Source organism: Eptatretus burgeri, chromosome 10 (genome assembly GCF_056783735.1).
Source record: "Eptatretus burgeri isolate ZD-2024b chromosome 10, Ebu_testis_v1, whole genome shotgun sequence".
Lineage (NCBI taxonomy): Eukaryota > Metazoa > Chordata > Myxini > Myxiniformes > Myxinidae > Eptatretus > Eptatretus burgeri.
Genome location: NC_140970.1, coordinates 39,253,375 through 39,267,673, shown reverse-complemented (window position 1 = coordinate 39,267,673; position 14,299 = coordinate 39,253,375). Strand labels below are relative to the sequence as shown.

General features: G+C 44.0%; 1 protein-coding gene across 1 annotated transcript in view; it reads left to right on the top strand.

The window, feature by feature from the left end:
- LOC147018367 (cadherin-2-like) overlaps nucleotides 1–14,299 on the top strand; it is a 54,430-nt gene that overhangs the window by 26,728 nt on the left and 13,403 nt on the right. Inside the window, exons 10-14 of the mRNA XM_085897948.1 lie at nucleotides 2,305–2,439; nucleotides 2,531–2,716; nucleotides 8,063–8,616; nucleotides 8,869–9,008; nucleotides 9,116–9,346. Of these exons, the coding sequence (XP_085754074.1) occupies nucleotides 2,305–2,439; nucleotides 2,531–2,716; nucleotides 8,063–8,616; nucleotides 8,869–9,008; nucleotides 9,116–9,346 (1,246 nt within the window). The remainder of the gene's footprint in view (nucleotides 1–2,304; nucleotides 2,440–2,530; nucleotides 2,717–8,062; nucleotides 8,617–8,868; nucleotides 9,009–9,115; nucleotides 9,347–14,299) is intronic.

The following is a 14,299-nucleotide window of genomic DNA, read 5'->3' as shown; positions in this document are numbered from 1 at the left end:
TTTTTTCATTTCACCAGCGTCTGGAATTCTGCAAGAGGGATGTGGCACCATTTTTCACGACAAAGTAAATTGATTCGTACTTATTTGATGGAGGTGAAAAACGTTGTCTCAGGCGTCATTCCAGAATATCTCATAAATGCTCGATTGGGTTGAGATCTTGTGGCTAAGAAGGCCATGACATGTGCATAACATCAGTGTCATGCTCATAAAACCATTGGGTGGCCACATGTGCTTTATGGATGTGGGCATTGCCATCCTGAAAGACACCCTCCCGGTAATAAAGAAATGCTGCAACATGGGGTGAAGATGATCACTCAGTACCATTAAGTAGCGATTTGCATTGACCTTGCCTTCTAAAGGAATGACTGCACCCAAATCAGGCCAGGAAAATGTGCCCCACAACATTACAAAACTCTTCGTTGTTGGAACCAAGCACTTTGGGTTGTAGAGTTATTTAGATTGGCGCCACACGTGCACTTGTCCGTTTGTTGAGAACATGGTGAAGGATGATTCATATGACTATATAACATTTCTCCACTGCTTGGTAATCAGTAATCAATTGCCTGTGTTTTTTGCACTACTGGACTCGCAAACATGCATTGCCAAGGGTGATGAGCGGTTTGTGCACTTTGTTTACCGACATTGGTATCCTGCTCTGTGGAGTTCTCGGCGAACCATTTTTTATGAAACTGGACGCTTGTGCCACAGGTTGAAATTTACAATCAATTGATCTGCAGTTGCTCGCCTGCTTTGCTTTGCACTTCAAATTAATGCACGGATATCACAATCCTGGAGTATGCGCTTCCACTCACTGTTGCCCTTTGCTGATAATGTCTTTTCCTTGGAGTTCCATGCCAACATCACCTTAGACACCGTTGTTCGTGAAACATCAGAAAGTTGAGCTGCCTTTGTCTCTGAAGCTCCTGCCAAACGTGCCCAAACAATCACCCCTCTTTCAAAGTCACTGAGGTCTCCTCTTGCAGCCATGCTAGCCATAATTACAAGCAACCAGGCCTGTGCAGCATTTTTAGACATGACCCTAAGCATGTTGGGATGTTTGCTTAATTAACACATGGGCTATGCCGATGTGGAAGGCATTGCTTTCAATATACTTGGCATCCCTCATTTACACAAGCATTTCCATTTTTTTGTCCACCACCTGTATATCGAATAAACAGTTTCAAATAGAGCACCTAACTGCCATTAGAACATTTAAATTGTATCAGATGTGGCAAAAAATGTGAATTGTTGCTCCCAGCTTGCGAGCTGACAGAAGACCCCATTTGCATTTTTTTTCCTCCTCCATCCGTAACCCATTACCGTTTAGAATTCTGTGCAGGCACGGGAAACTTGCTAGTATACTTCAATCAAAATCCTTACAGTAGAGAATGCTGTCACTATTTTATTTTTTTTAATGTTCAATGACTGCTTTGTTTTTATTGTTATGAGGGTTTATTTATTTATTATCTTGTAGATGCATAATCGAGGCAAAACTAAATATATAGCTCACTATGTCAATAACCATGTACATATTGTTTATTTTGTAATGTTAAAATGTAAAAGGTGAACAGAATCCCTGATGAGGCTTTTTCTATTCCCAGCCTTCCTCATGCTGGATGGACTATGTCTAACAATGTCTTATTGTTCTATCTATATGGTCACACCCCTGATTTAGAATCGACCGAAAATGACGAATCATCAAAAGTTCTCAAATATGCCCTTATAGCTCGAAATAATTTTATCATCATAATATCATTTAATAATAGTTAAATATTGTATATAGTGCCTTCAACAAAATAAGATGTCTCAGGCACTTTCCAAGAAAAAAAAAGAAGAATAAATAAGAGAGAACAATGTAGAGAAAATCTAAAATCGAAAGAAAGACTTGTTCTTCTTTTATTTATTTTTCTAACAGGTGAGCTTTTAATCAAGATCTGAAAACTGACAAAGATGCGGAGAAAAATAATGTACAGTGTAAGAGATACCAGTTGACAAAGTGAAGTTTCATGAAAACTGGAATAATAGCTGAAGTCTTGTTGGTTTGAGTAATTATTGTAGCTGCAGAAGTCTGAACCAGGTGAAGAGTTTGAATCTGATAGAGCAGAGTACAGAGTGTATTTGAGTGTCTGTGGTTTCATAGAGATAAAACATAATGTGTTTTCATAAGGTCTGAGCAAGAGGTTGAAGACAGTGTGAAAATAAGACTGGTCCAGATTCCCCAAGAATCCATATTAGTAATTTTCTCTTAATTTCATTCAATCTAATCTCCTGGTTCTTAACGTTTGTGAAACCTTTATAATGCAGACAGTAAGCACCTACAAGCTAAAGATCAAGGCATCCGACTGTGTGGCCCTTCCCTGCTCCCTACATACCACTTCTACAGTGATTATCAAGGTCACAGACATTAACGACCATCCACCAGTTATCACAAGCTTCCAGGTAATCGCTTCATGAGTGACCATTGTTCACATGTATTTTTATACATTCAGAAGGCAAGAGAAGTTACTCACCTTTCACGTTTTTCATTCAGGTCCTGGCTCCGGTGAAGGGTAACAAGATGAATGAGACGGTGGCCATTGTAACAGTCGAGGACAAAGATGAACCTTATACAGACAACTGGAAGATCAAAGCAAAAATCGTTAGCGGGAACAGTGGAGGTCATTTTGGTATTAGAACTGACTCGAAGACCAACAATGCTTTCATCTATCTCATTCGGGTGAGTTCCATATTTATTGATAAACATAAGATGTTTCGAAATTTGAAGAAAAAACATTTACTTCGATATTCTGTTGAATTATTCAAGGGTCTTGGGCTACTGCAGCAATATTACAATACATATATATATATATATATATATATATATATATATATATATATATATATATACATATATACACATATTGTTGCAGATCTGATGTTTAAGGTTAACCCCACCATACATGACCCAATTGTGGTTGACGGGCGGTTAACACCGACCAGGCCTGAATTGCCGAGCTGTTTTCCTTCGGAGGCAGATTCGTGATCCTCAGAGATTATAGCGCACAGGGGAGGGGCAGAGTGTGGCACTGGCGGAGCGACGGAAGCAGAGCACAAGGGGTTTAAACTTGAACCCCATGACAAATACACGGACACAGCAACTTAAAATAAACATGGCGATTTAATGAAAATATAAATATTTACAAGGGTAATTCAAAATGTAACAATAATCGTGAGATAAATTAAAGCCTAAAGTTGAGGTTCCTCTACACATGGACTTAAATACAGACAAGGGGAAAACGAAAGAAAAGCAAATCCTCCCTTTATTCCGGCACTTTGCTTGGTCCAGAGATGGTGACTCACCCTACAAGTAAACCACTGCTCACCGCTGTTTGATGCTCGTATGAAGGATGCCCTTATCGAGAGAGAGAGAGAGAGAGAGAGAGAGAGAGTGAGAGAGAGAGTGAGAGAGAGAGAGAGAGAGAGAGAGAGAGAGAGAGAGAGAGAGAGAGAGAGAGAGAGAGAGAGAGAGAGAGAGAGAGAGAGAGAGAGAGAGAGATATGGATGGATGGATGGATGGATGGATGGATGGATGTCTCTCTGCTCTGTCGTTTTCTTCGTACTTGTTCTTTTTGTCATGGCGACGAACGTGGCATTTGTGGGGGCCATTCAATGTGGGGGCCATTCAATGTGGGGGCCCACATTCAAACGTGGGGGCCATTCAAATGGAAGAATGTTGCAAGAACCTAACAGCTTGGTTTGTCTACAATCCAGACACCTCATCTCACATAAGCTCACGGTCTCCCTCTTTAATTTACATTGAGATGTCTCCTGCACGTCCACGGACCAAGCAATTTTATGCAATCCTAACTTTGCCAAGAAATTCCTCCATCTACCCCCACAACCGTAACACAATATCTTTATGTATATTATATATATATATATATATATATATATATATATATATATATATATATATATATATATATATATATATATATATATATATATATATATATATATATATATGTGGTTACGGCCACTGGTACCGAGTGTATTATGAGAGGGTTAATCCTCCTTTCTCTTCGGAAGAACTGGACCTGGAGCTATCGCTCACAATTAACTTTGTGGTATGGTGGGTTGCTTTACAACCACGAACACCGATCAGTTAACCACGTGTTCATGTCCACTGTCTAATTTGCCATTTAACTAGAGGTCACGTGGCTTCCTGAACAGGGAACGTGCCCTCGGTGATGCACCAATGTTATCTCACTTAGATCTTAAGTAGGGCGGCCGAGTGTTTACCGCTGGTGCCCTCCGAGTAAGACAGGTTCATTAGTTTGGGAACTACCTCCCAGTCTATCTAGGTTCGGAAGGAAAGGACAAGCACGGACAGGTTGAAACGTCAACAAGGAATTTATTAATAAGAAAAAATAAATGAACTGAAGAACTTTTTATTTGTTTGTGGTGTAAAGAAATGAATTCAAATCAACAAAATAATCTCAAACAGATAAATAATTAAACAGGCATTGATAGAAAACAGACAAAGAGCAGATGCTTATCACTATGCCTTACTTAATAACAATTAAACACAAGACAAGGGTACCTAGCAGATCATTCAGAGGGGAAAGAAATCCGGTCTCGCTTACCAAGGTAGAAGTCATCGTGGGTCCAATAAAATGTCCCAAAATGTGTGAGCGTGCCTTGGTCTGCTGCCAGCGCTCTGACTCGCCGTGCACCTATCTGCAAACAGGCTTGAACACCAATTAACGTCACGTCGTCACCCCCAGGAACCATGGACGCTAAGAATCAGGTACACCAAGAGCAGGTACCGAGCAGAACCAGCAGGAATGGTTCAACCGTCACCAACTGTCACCAATGGTCAGGAGCTGTAAGAAACCATCACCAGCTGTCAGGAACCGTCAGGAGCTGTAAGCAACTGTCACCAGCTGTGAGGAACTGTCACCAATTGTCAGGAGCTGTAAGGAACTGTCACCCGCTGTCACCAATTGTAAGGACAACTGTCCTCCCATCCTTTTTATCGGCGACCAGTCTGGGCGGAGGCTCAAGCAGACTTCAGCCAAATCCAGCTTGCCGATTGGTGCATCGTTGCATGTGACTAACCGTCATTCTCGCGATCATCCCTTCCTTACCAGAGCGAGACGAAAACCCCCATCAACACAGGCCCAGCCCACGACGCCACGTTTTGGGTGCTGGACGAGTGCCAAAGGGCGGCCATTTGCCGGAATTGCCAAGCAAAAATGTGGGCACTCACAAGACGTCAACGGCGGCCATCACCTTCCCGTTTGGCCTGACATGAGCAGGAACCAACCAGCATCTACGGAGCTGCCGAAGGGGGTGTCGGGCGTCAATGGAAATAGGTGGATGTCAACATCAATTAAAGAGAGGTGGGTATCGAACTTCAATGGAAGAGAGGTGGGCGAGGTAGATGATCCACAGCCATATTTGACCATCAGACTGAATGAAATGTGAAAAACCCAGGGTGTGTTTAATCAAATATCCTGTAGGTCTAAAGTATCCTGATGGAAATAGGTAGAATGAGTCTCCATTGGGCAAACGGCTATCTCTCACGTGCATGAACATGTCGTAAAGAGGAAAGGGAATCTGTTCCCAAAAGCCTTCTCCAACGCATCAAAGAGTTAGAATCCCACCAGATAAAGGGATGGGTCTATTCTGGACATGCATTTATGGAAATAACTGTCTAAGGACCTGAGTGTTTAGATGCATTCATTAGATCAGATTGTGAAATCCATAAATATATATATATATATATATACTCCTCCCATGCTCTTCTAGCCGAAGAAGCTGCATAATGCAACCATGAAAGAGCTACCCAAGGTAAGCGCTTTGCTGTTTCAAACCCTTCCCAGAGTTCCTCCACAGCAGTAAAGACATTTACAAATAGTACAGACATGAAATTCCCAATGCTACACACACCCTCAGCTGCCAGACTGGTTTCATCGCTTGTTGGTGACTCCTCAATGACAGAAATGTGTACCAACGAAACTGCCAAGCATGTACCATGTGCAAACACAAAAAGCATTCAATATACTAGTACGTGCCCGTAAAAAAAAAAATAATAATAATAATAAATAAATAAACCACGCAGGCCGTTTCTTCGCTCTTGCGTGCCCGTACGTGTGTGACCCGGAAGTTCGATATTATTCGCAGTTACGATTATTCGCAATTTATTTTTAATACCCAATTATTCAATTAGCACCAACGTATTTTACCTTTTCGCAATGTCGTGGCAAGGAAAAACAAAAAGAGAAGAGAAGAGAGAGAAAAAATTTACTTCCTGGTTCAGAGCATACCAGCACTCTGATGTTACCGAAATTTATGCACCGTCTCATATGAAAACGATCATAACTTGGGCCATTGTGTTTATCTATCAATGCGCACAAGAAATCGAGAAATTATTAGAATACACGAAGTCATCGCTCTCCGGAAGTCCGTACGTTGTAACCTGTAATGGCGAACGCGGCTGAGCTTCCCTTCCCCATCGGCCACGCCCACGCAACAACGTGTCTTGCCATTGGTTTGGTAAATAAATGGCCATAACTTGGGAAGCACTTGTCCGATTAATATCAAACCTTGAAAAGGCACATCCTCAGGTCCCCAGCAATATAGCTGGCAAGTTTCAATTAGATCCGACCAATGGCTGTCGAGAAACAGCAGTCACACACTCTCTCACACACACACACACACACACACACACACACACACACACACACACACACACACACACACACACACACACACACACACACACACACACACACACACAAAACACACACACACATTGCTGGAATTATAGATAGATAAATGAAAATGAAGACCCACCCACATCTCTCACCTGTGAATGGAGGGAATAACCAATCAGCTCCCACCTCATCAATTAAACCCAGGTGGCCAGGATTATATGAATAAATTGATTCCTCCCATGCTCTTCTAGCTGAAGAAGCTGCATAAATCAACCATGAAAGGGCCACTCAAGGTAAGCCTTTTGCTGTTTCAAACCCTTTGCAGAGTTTCTCTACAGCTGTAAAGACGTTTACAAATAGCACACACATGAGAATCCCACTGCTACACACACCCTCAGCTGCCGGACCGGTTTCATCGCTTGTTGGCGACTCCTCACAAGTGGATGAAAATGCAGTTACCGACCGGTTTCGCCCTTATTAGGGCATCATCAGAGCAACATAGCAGCTTCCATACACTTATGACTGAAAATATTTCAGTTATCTACCAGATAATGTGCAACTCCAAACTGTTGTAAATGTGCCACCGGCACTGAGTATATGTACATGTACATGTAGGTGCCATTGGCCTCTTGGTAGCCTCTCTGATCAAGCAAAGTCGGTGGTATATCTGTATATGTATATGTAACTAGACTCAGTGGTGTAATGGTTAGAGTGTCCAGTCTGAGTCTAGGAGGTTGGTTTTTCAAACCCCAGCCGAGTCATACCAAAGACTAGAAATGGTATGAGCTACTTCCTTGCCTGACACTCAGCATTTAAAAGGATAGAGCATGGAAAAACAACACTGGGAAGGCAATGGCAAATCACTTAGTACAACTATTGCCAAGCAAATGCTTTGGCAGCACCAATTCTCTGTACATATTGCGGTTTATCAAATTAAAAAAACAAAGTATATGTGGATACTATATGTCAACATGAAATGGCAACCAGGTCAGTTGCAATGTGAAAGAACACAGAACCACCCACTGCCTAATGTGGTGTCAGTAGCAAACCTGTGTGATTTCAGCTGCAATCTAATGTAATGTAATGTCTGTTCGCTGCGAACTGCAGCATAAGTTAGCTTCCCTGGCCTTCAATATCTTTTTTGGCAGGATCTTCAGCTCACCCCCTGGGAAGAGGAATCAATCCATGGATAATTGTTTCACATTATGAAAATTGACAATATTTCACCATCATAGAGTGGTATTGATAAATCATTGTCTAAACAACTGGAAACGCATCAGAGTAGCAAACATAAGAAAATAGTAACAAGAACAGTAAAATGAGGTAATTATCTCTACGTTTGTATTTTATTTTGCTCTTAGCCCTTGGATGTGGATCATCTGGACGCCAAGCAAGCAGAACTGAAGGTGGCTGTTCAGAATGTTGCACCTGTTGTGGTTTTCTACCCTGGTCAAAGCAAACATCTGGGCTATCTGGGCCACCATTCCAGCAACATCTTTCAGCCACAAGGCCTGGGCCATTACCAGCCCATTGTATTGTCTCATCCTGGAAAGGGCCATGGAGGACTTCATGGAGGTGCGAGCGCCAGCAGCCTTTCGGGGGCCAGTGCATCGGGGTTTGGTGGGGCAAGTGCCTCCAGTTTTAGTAGCTCCAGTGCTTCGAGCCACGGAGGCCCTGTTTTTTTGCCTGGAGGAGTAGTAGGTTCAGCTATGCAAGTTGGAGGCCCGGGCTACAGTTATGGTGGATTGGCCACGTATGGTGTACAAGTCATCTCGGATGTAATACAGATCCCCATTTATAAGGACCCCAAAATCAGTGAAACAAAGTTGGTGGTGTACAAAGAGGAAGGCCTCAAGGCTGGAAGCGTCATCTCCAGCTTTGTACCAGTCCATCTATGTGGCAAGAATGTGATGAAGTAAGTATTTATTTTGATTTTTCTCGAATTTGATTAAAGCAAAATGAATTACCATACATTGCTATAGATTGAATTATCTGCAAAGTTCTTCTTGATGTTCTTCCTTTTAAAACAGTAGTATGCCTCATTATGAACGAGAGCTAATGTCAAATTTAAGTCATTTAGCTCTGCATTACAACAGATACAAGAACTATAAATTGTATTATAATATTTGTCAACTTCATGCAGCATCACAAATGCCATTCCAAACAGGTATGAAAAGTTATATGACCCACAAGGTCTGCTGGAAATTGATTCACACGGGAGCATCAAAATCGTCGAGGACCTTGACCGTGAGGCCAAGTACATTCATAACAATACATACCAGGCAATCTTTCTGGCTGTCGATGACGGTGAGAAGCTGGGTTTTTTTTTTCTTTCTTGTTTGCATTGTCCTATTTTTATGGTTGTTAAAGACATTTACACAGGTAATAATGAGGTCTTCCTTTCTCGACAAAAGCGCCACATCCCTGCACTGCAACTGCGACCCTCATTATGCACGTGGCAGACGTCAATGATCATGTGCCTCTCATCAAGCACACAGATGACATCGTATGTAAGAAAGAGCCATGGAATAGCATCTTGCTTAAAGCCTATGATGAAGATCAGCATCCATACGCAGCTCCTTTCACCTTCAAACTCATGGAGAGACACGACAGCAAAAATATGTGGCAGTTGAAGACGAAAGATGGTAATGTTTGATGTCATGCTTTTAAAGATGAACTTCACAGTAAAATATTTTGCAAGAACGTTTTCAAATATTGCCATTAGTTTTGACAAATGTACACAACCATACCATAGCAAGCTTTAACTGCTGGAGCATATTCCAAGGGAAAAGTATGCAAAGCTAAAACTTCATAGTGATTCACACATTCTCAACCATGTCCCAGTCTCTTAACCCTTTAAACCCTCGCAGCCATTTTACAAGCCACTATTCAAACCTCCATATACCCAAGCGGCCGGTTTACCAGCCACTATTCAAACCTCCATTTACATGAGTGGCCGGTTTACCAGCCACTATTCAAACCTCCATTTACATGAGTGGCCGGTTTACCAGCCACTATTCAAACCTCCATATACCCAAGCGGCTGGTTTACCAGCCACTATTCAAACCTCCATATACCCAAGCGGCCGGTTTACCAGCCACTATTCAAATCTCCATATACCCAAGCGACGGTTTACCAGCCACTATTCAAACCTCCATATACACAAGCGGCCGGTTTACCAGCCACTATTCAAACCTCCATTTACATGAGTGGCCGGTTTACCAGCTGCTATTCAAACCTCCATATACCCAAGCGGCCGGTTTACCAGCCACTATTCAAACCTCCATATACCCAAGCGGCCGGTTTACCAGCCACTATTCAAATCTCCATATACCCAAGCGGCCGGTTTACCAGCCACTATTCAAACCTCCATATACCCAAGCGGCTGGTTTAGCAGCCACTATTCAAACCTCCATATACACAAGTGGCCGGTTTACCAGCTGCTATTCAAACCTCCATTTACATGAGTGGCCGGTTTACCAGCTGCTATTCAAACCTCCATATACCCAAGCGGCTGGTTTACCAGACACTATTCAAACCTCCATATACCCAAGCGACGGTTTACCAGCCACTATTCAAACCTCCATTTACATGAGTGGCCGGTTTACCAGACACTATTCAAACCTCCATATACCCAAGCGACGGTTTACCAGCCACTATTCAAACCTCCATATACACAAGCGGCCGGTTTACCAGCCACTATTCAAACCTCCATTTACATGAGTGGCCGGTTTACCAGCTGCTATTCAAACCTCCATATACCCAAGCGGCCGGTTTACCAGCCACTATTCAAACCTCCATATACCCAAGCGGCCGGTTTACCAGCCACTATTCAAATCTCCATATACCCAAGCGGCCGGTTTACCAGCCACTATTCAAACCTCCATTTACATGAGTGGCTGGTTTACCAGCCACTATTCAAACCTCCATATACCCAAGCGGCTGGTTTACCAGCCACTATTCAAACCTCCATATACACAAGTGGCCGGTTTACCAGCCACTATTCAAACCTCCATATACCCAAGCGGCCGGTTTACCAGCCACTATTCAAACCTCCATATACCCAAGCGGCCGGTTTACCAGCCACTATTCAAACCTCCATATACACAAGTGGCCGGTTTACCAGCCACTATTCAAATCTCCATATACCCAAGCGGCCGGTTTACCAGCCACTATTCAAACCTCCATATACCCAAGCGGCCGGTTTACCAGCCACTATTCAAACCTCCATATACCCAAGTGGCCGGTTTACCAGCCACTATTCAAACCTCCATATACACAAGTGGCCGGTTTACCAGCCACTATTCAAATCTCCATATACCCAAGCGGCCGGTTTACCAGCCACTATTCAAACCTCCATATACCCAAGCGGCCGGTTTACCAGCCACTATTCAAATCTCCATATACCCAAGCGGCCGGTTTACCAGCCACTATTCAAACCTCCATTTACATGAGTGGCCGGTTTACCAGCCACTATTCAAACCTCCATATACCCAAGCGGCTGGTTTACCAGCCACTATTCAAACCTCCATATACACAAGCGGCCGGTTTACCAGCCACTATTCAAACCTCCATTTACATGAGTGGCCGGTTTACCAGCTGCTATTCAAACCTCCATATACCCAAGCGGCCGGTTTACCAGCCACTATTCAAACCTCCATATACCCAAGCGGCCGGTTTACCAGCTACTATTCAAACCTCCATATACCCAAGCGGCCGGTTTACCAGCCACTATTCAAACCTCCATATACACAAGTGGCCGGTTTACCAGCCACTATTCAAATCTCCATATACCCAAGCGGCCGGTTTACCAGCCACTATTCAAACCTCCATATACCCAAGCGGCCGGTTTACCAGCCACTATTCAAATCTCCATATACCCAAGCGGCCGGTTTACCAGCCACTATTCAAACCTCCATTTACATGAGTGGCCGGTTTACCAGCCACTATTCAAACCTCCATTTACATGAGTGGCCGGTTTACCAGCCACTATTCAAACCTCCATATACCCAAGCGGCTGGTTTACCAGCCACTATTCAAACCTCCATATACCCAAGCGGCCGGTTTACCAGCCACTATTCAAATCTCCATATACCCAAGCGACGGTTTACCAGCCACTATTCAAACCTCCATATACACAAGCGGCCGGTTTACCAGCCACTATTCAAACCTCCATTTACATGAGTGGCCGGTTTACCAGCTGCTATTCAAACCTCCATATACCCAAGCGGCCGGTTTACCAGCCACTATTCAAACCTCCATATACCCAAGCGGCCGGTTTACCAGCCACTATTCAAATCTCCATATACCCAAGCGGCCGGTTTACCAGCCACTATTCAAACCTCCATATACCCAAGCGGCTGGTTTAGCAGCCACTATTCAAACCTCCATATACACAAGTGGCCGGTTTACCAGCTGCTATTCAAACCTCCATTTACATGAGTGGCCGGTTTACCAGCTGCTATTCAAACCTCCATATACCCAAGCGGCCGGTTTACCAGACACTATTCAAACCTCCATATACCCAAGCGACGGTTTACCAGCCACTATTCAAACCTCCATTTACATGAGTGGCCGGTTTACCAGACACTATTCAAACCTCCATATACCCAAGCGACGGTTTACCAGCCACTATTCAAACCTCCATATACACAAGCGGCCGGTTTACCAGCCACTATTCAAACCTCCATTTACATGAGTGGTCGGTTTACCAGCTGCTATTCAAACCTCCATATACCCAAGCGGCCGGTTTACCAGCCACTATTCAAACCTCCATATACCCAAGCGGCCGGTTTACCAGCCACTATTCAAATCTCCATATACCCAAGCGGCCGGTTTACCAGCCACTATTCAAACCTCCATTTACATGAGTGGCTGGTTTACCAGCCACTATTCAAACCTCCATATACCCAAGCGGCTGGTTTACCAGCCACTATTCAAACCTCCATATACACAAGTGGCCGGTTTACCAGCCACTATTCAAACCTCCATATACCCAAGCGGCCGGTTTACCAGCCACTATTCAAACCTCCATATACCCAAGCGGCCGGTTTACCAGCCACTATTCAAACCTCCATATACACAAGTGGCCGGTTTACCAGCCACTATTCAAATCTCCATATACCCAAGCGGCCGGTTTACCAGCCACTATTCAAACCTCCATATACCCAAGCGGCCGGTTTACCAGCCACTATTCAAACCTCCATATACCCAAGCGGCCGGTTTACCAGCCACTATTCAAACCTCCATATACACAAGTGGCCGGTTTACCAGCCACTATTCAAATCTCCATATACCCAAGCGGCCGGTTTACCAGCCACTATTCAAACCTCCATATACCCAAGCGGCCGGTTTACCAGCCACTATTCAAACCTCCATATACCCAAGCGGCCGGTTTACCAGCCACTATTCAAACCTCCATTTACATGAGTGGCCGGTTTACCAGCCACTATTCAAACCTCCATATACCCAAGCGGCTGGTTTACCAGCCACTATTCAAACCTCCATATACACAAGCGGCCGGTTTACCAGCCACTATTCAAACCTCCATTTACATGAGTGGCCGGTTTACCAGCTGCTATTCAAACCTCCATATACCCAAGCGGCCGGTTTACCAGCCACTATTCAAACCTCCATATACCCAAGCGGCCGGTTTACCAGCTACTATTCAAACCTCCATATACCCAAGCGGCCGGTTTACCAGCCACTATTCAAACCTCCATATACACAAGTGGCCGGTTTACCAGCCACTATTCAAATCTCCATATACCCAAGCGGCCGGTTTACCAGCCACTATTCAAACCTCCATATACCCAAGCGGCCGGTTTACCAGCCACTATTCAAATCTCCATATACCCAAGCGGCCGGTTTACCAGCCACTATTCAAACCTCCATTTACATGAGTGGCCGGTTTACCAGCCACTATTCAAACCTCCATATACCCAAGCGGCTGGTTTACCAGCCACTATTCAAACCTCCATATACACAAGCGGCCGGTTTACCAGCCACTATTCAAACCTCCATTTACATGAGTGGCCGGTTTACCAGCTGCTATTCAAACCTCCATATACCCAAGCGGCCGGTTTACCAGCCACTATTCAAATCTCCATATACCCAAGCGGCCGGTTTACCAGCCACTATTCAAACCTCCATTTACATGAGTGGCCGGTTTACCAGCCACTATTCAAACCTCCATTTACATGAGTGGCCGGTTTACCAGCCACTATTCAAACCTCCATATACCCAAGCGGCTGGTTTACCAGCCACTATTCAAACCTCCATATACACAAGTAGCCGGTTTACCAGCTGCTATTCAAACCTCCATTTACATGAGTGGCCGGTTTACCAGCTGCTATTCAAACCTCCATATACCCAAGCGGACGGTTTACCAGCCACTATTCAAATCTCCATATACCCAAGCGGCCGGTTTACCAGCCACTATTCAAATCTCCATATACCCAAGCGGACGGTTTACCAGCCACTATTCAAATCTCCATATACCCAAGCGGCCGGTTTATCAGCCACTATTCAAACCTCCATTTACATGAGTGGCCGGTTTACCAGCCACTATTCAAACCTCCATATACCCAAGCGGCCGG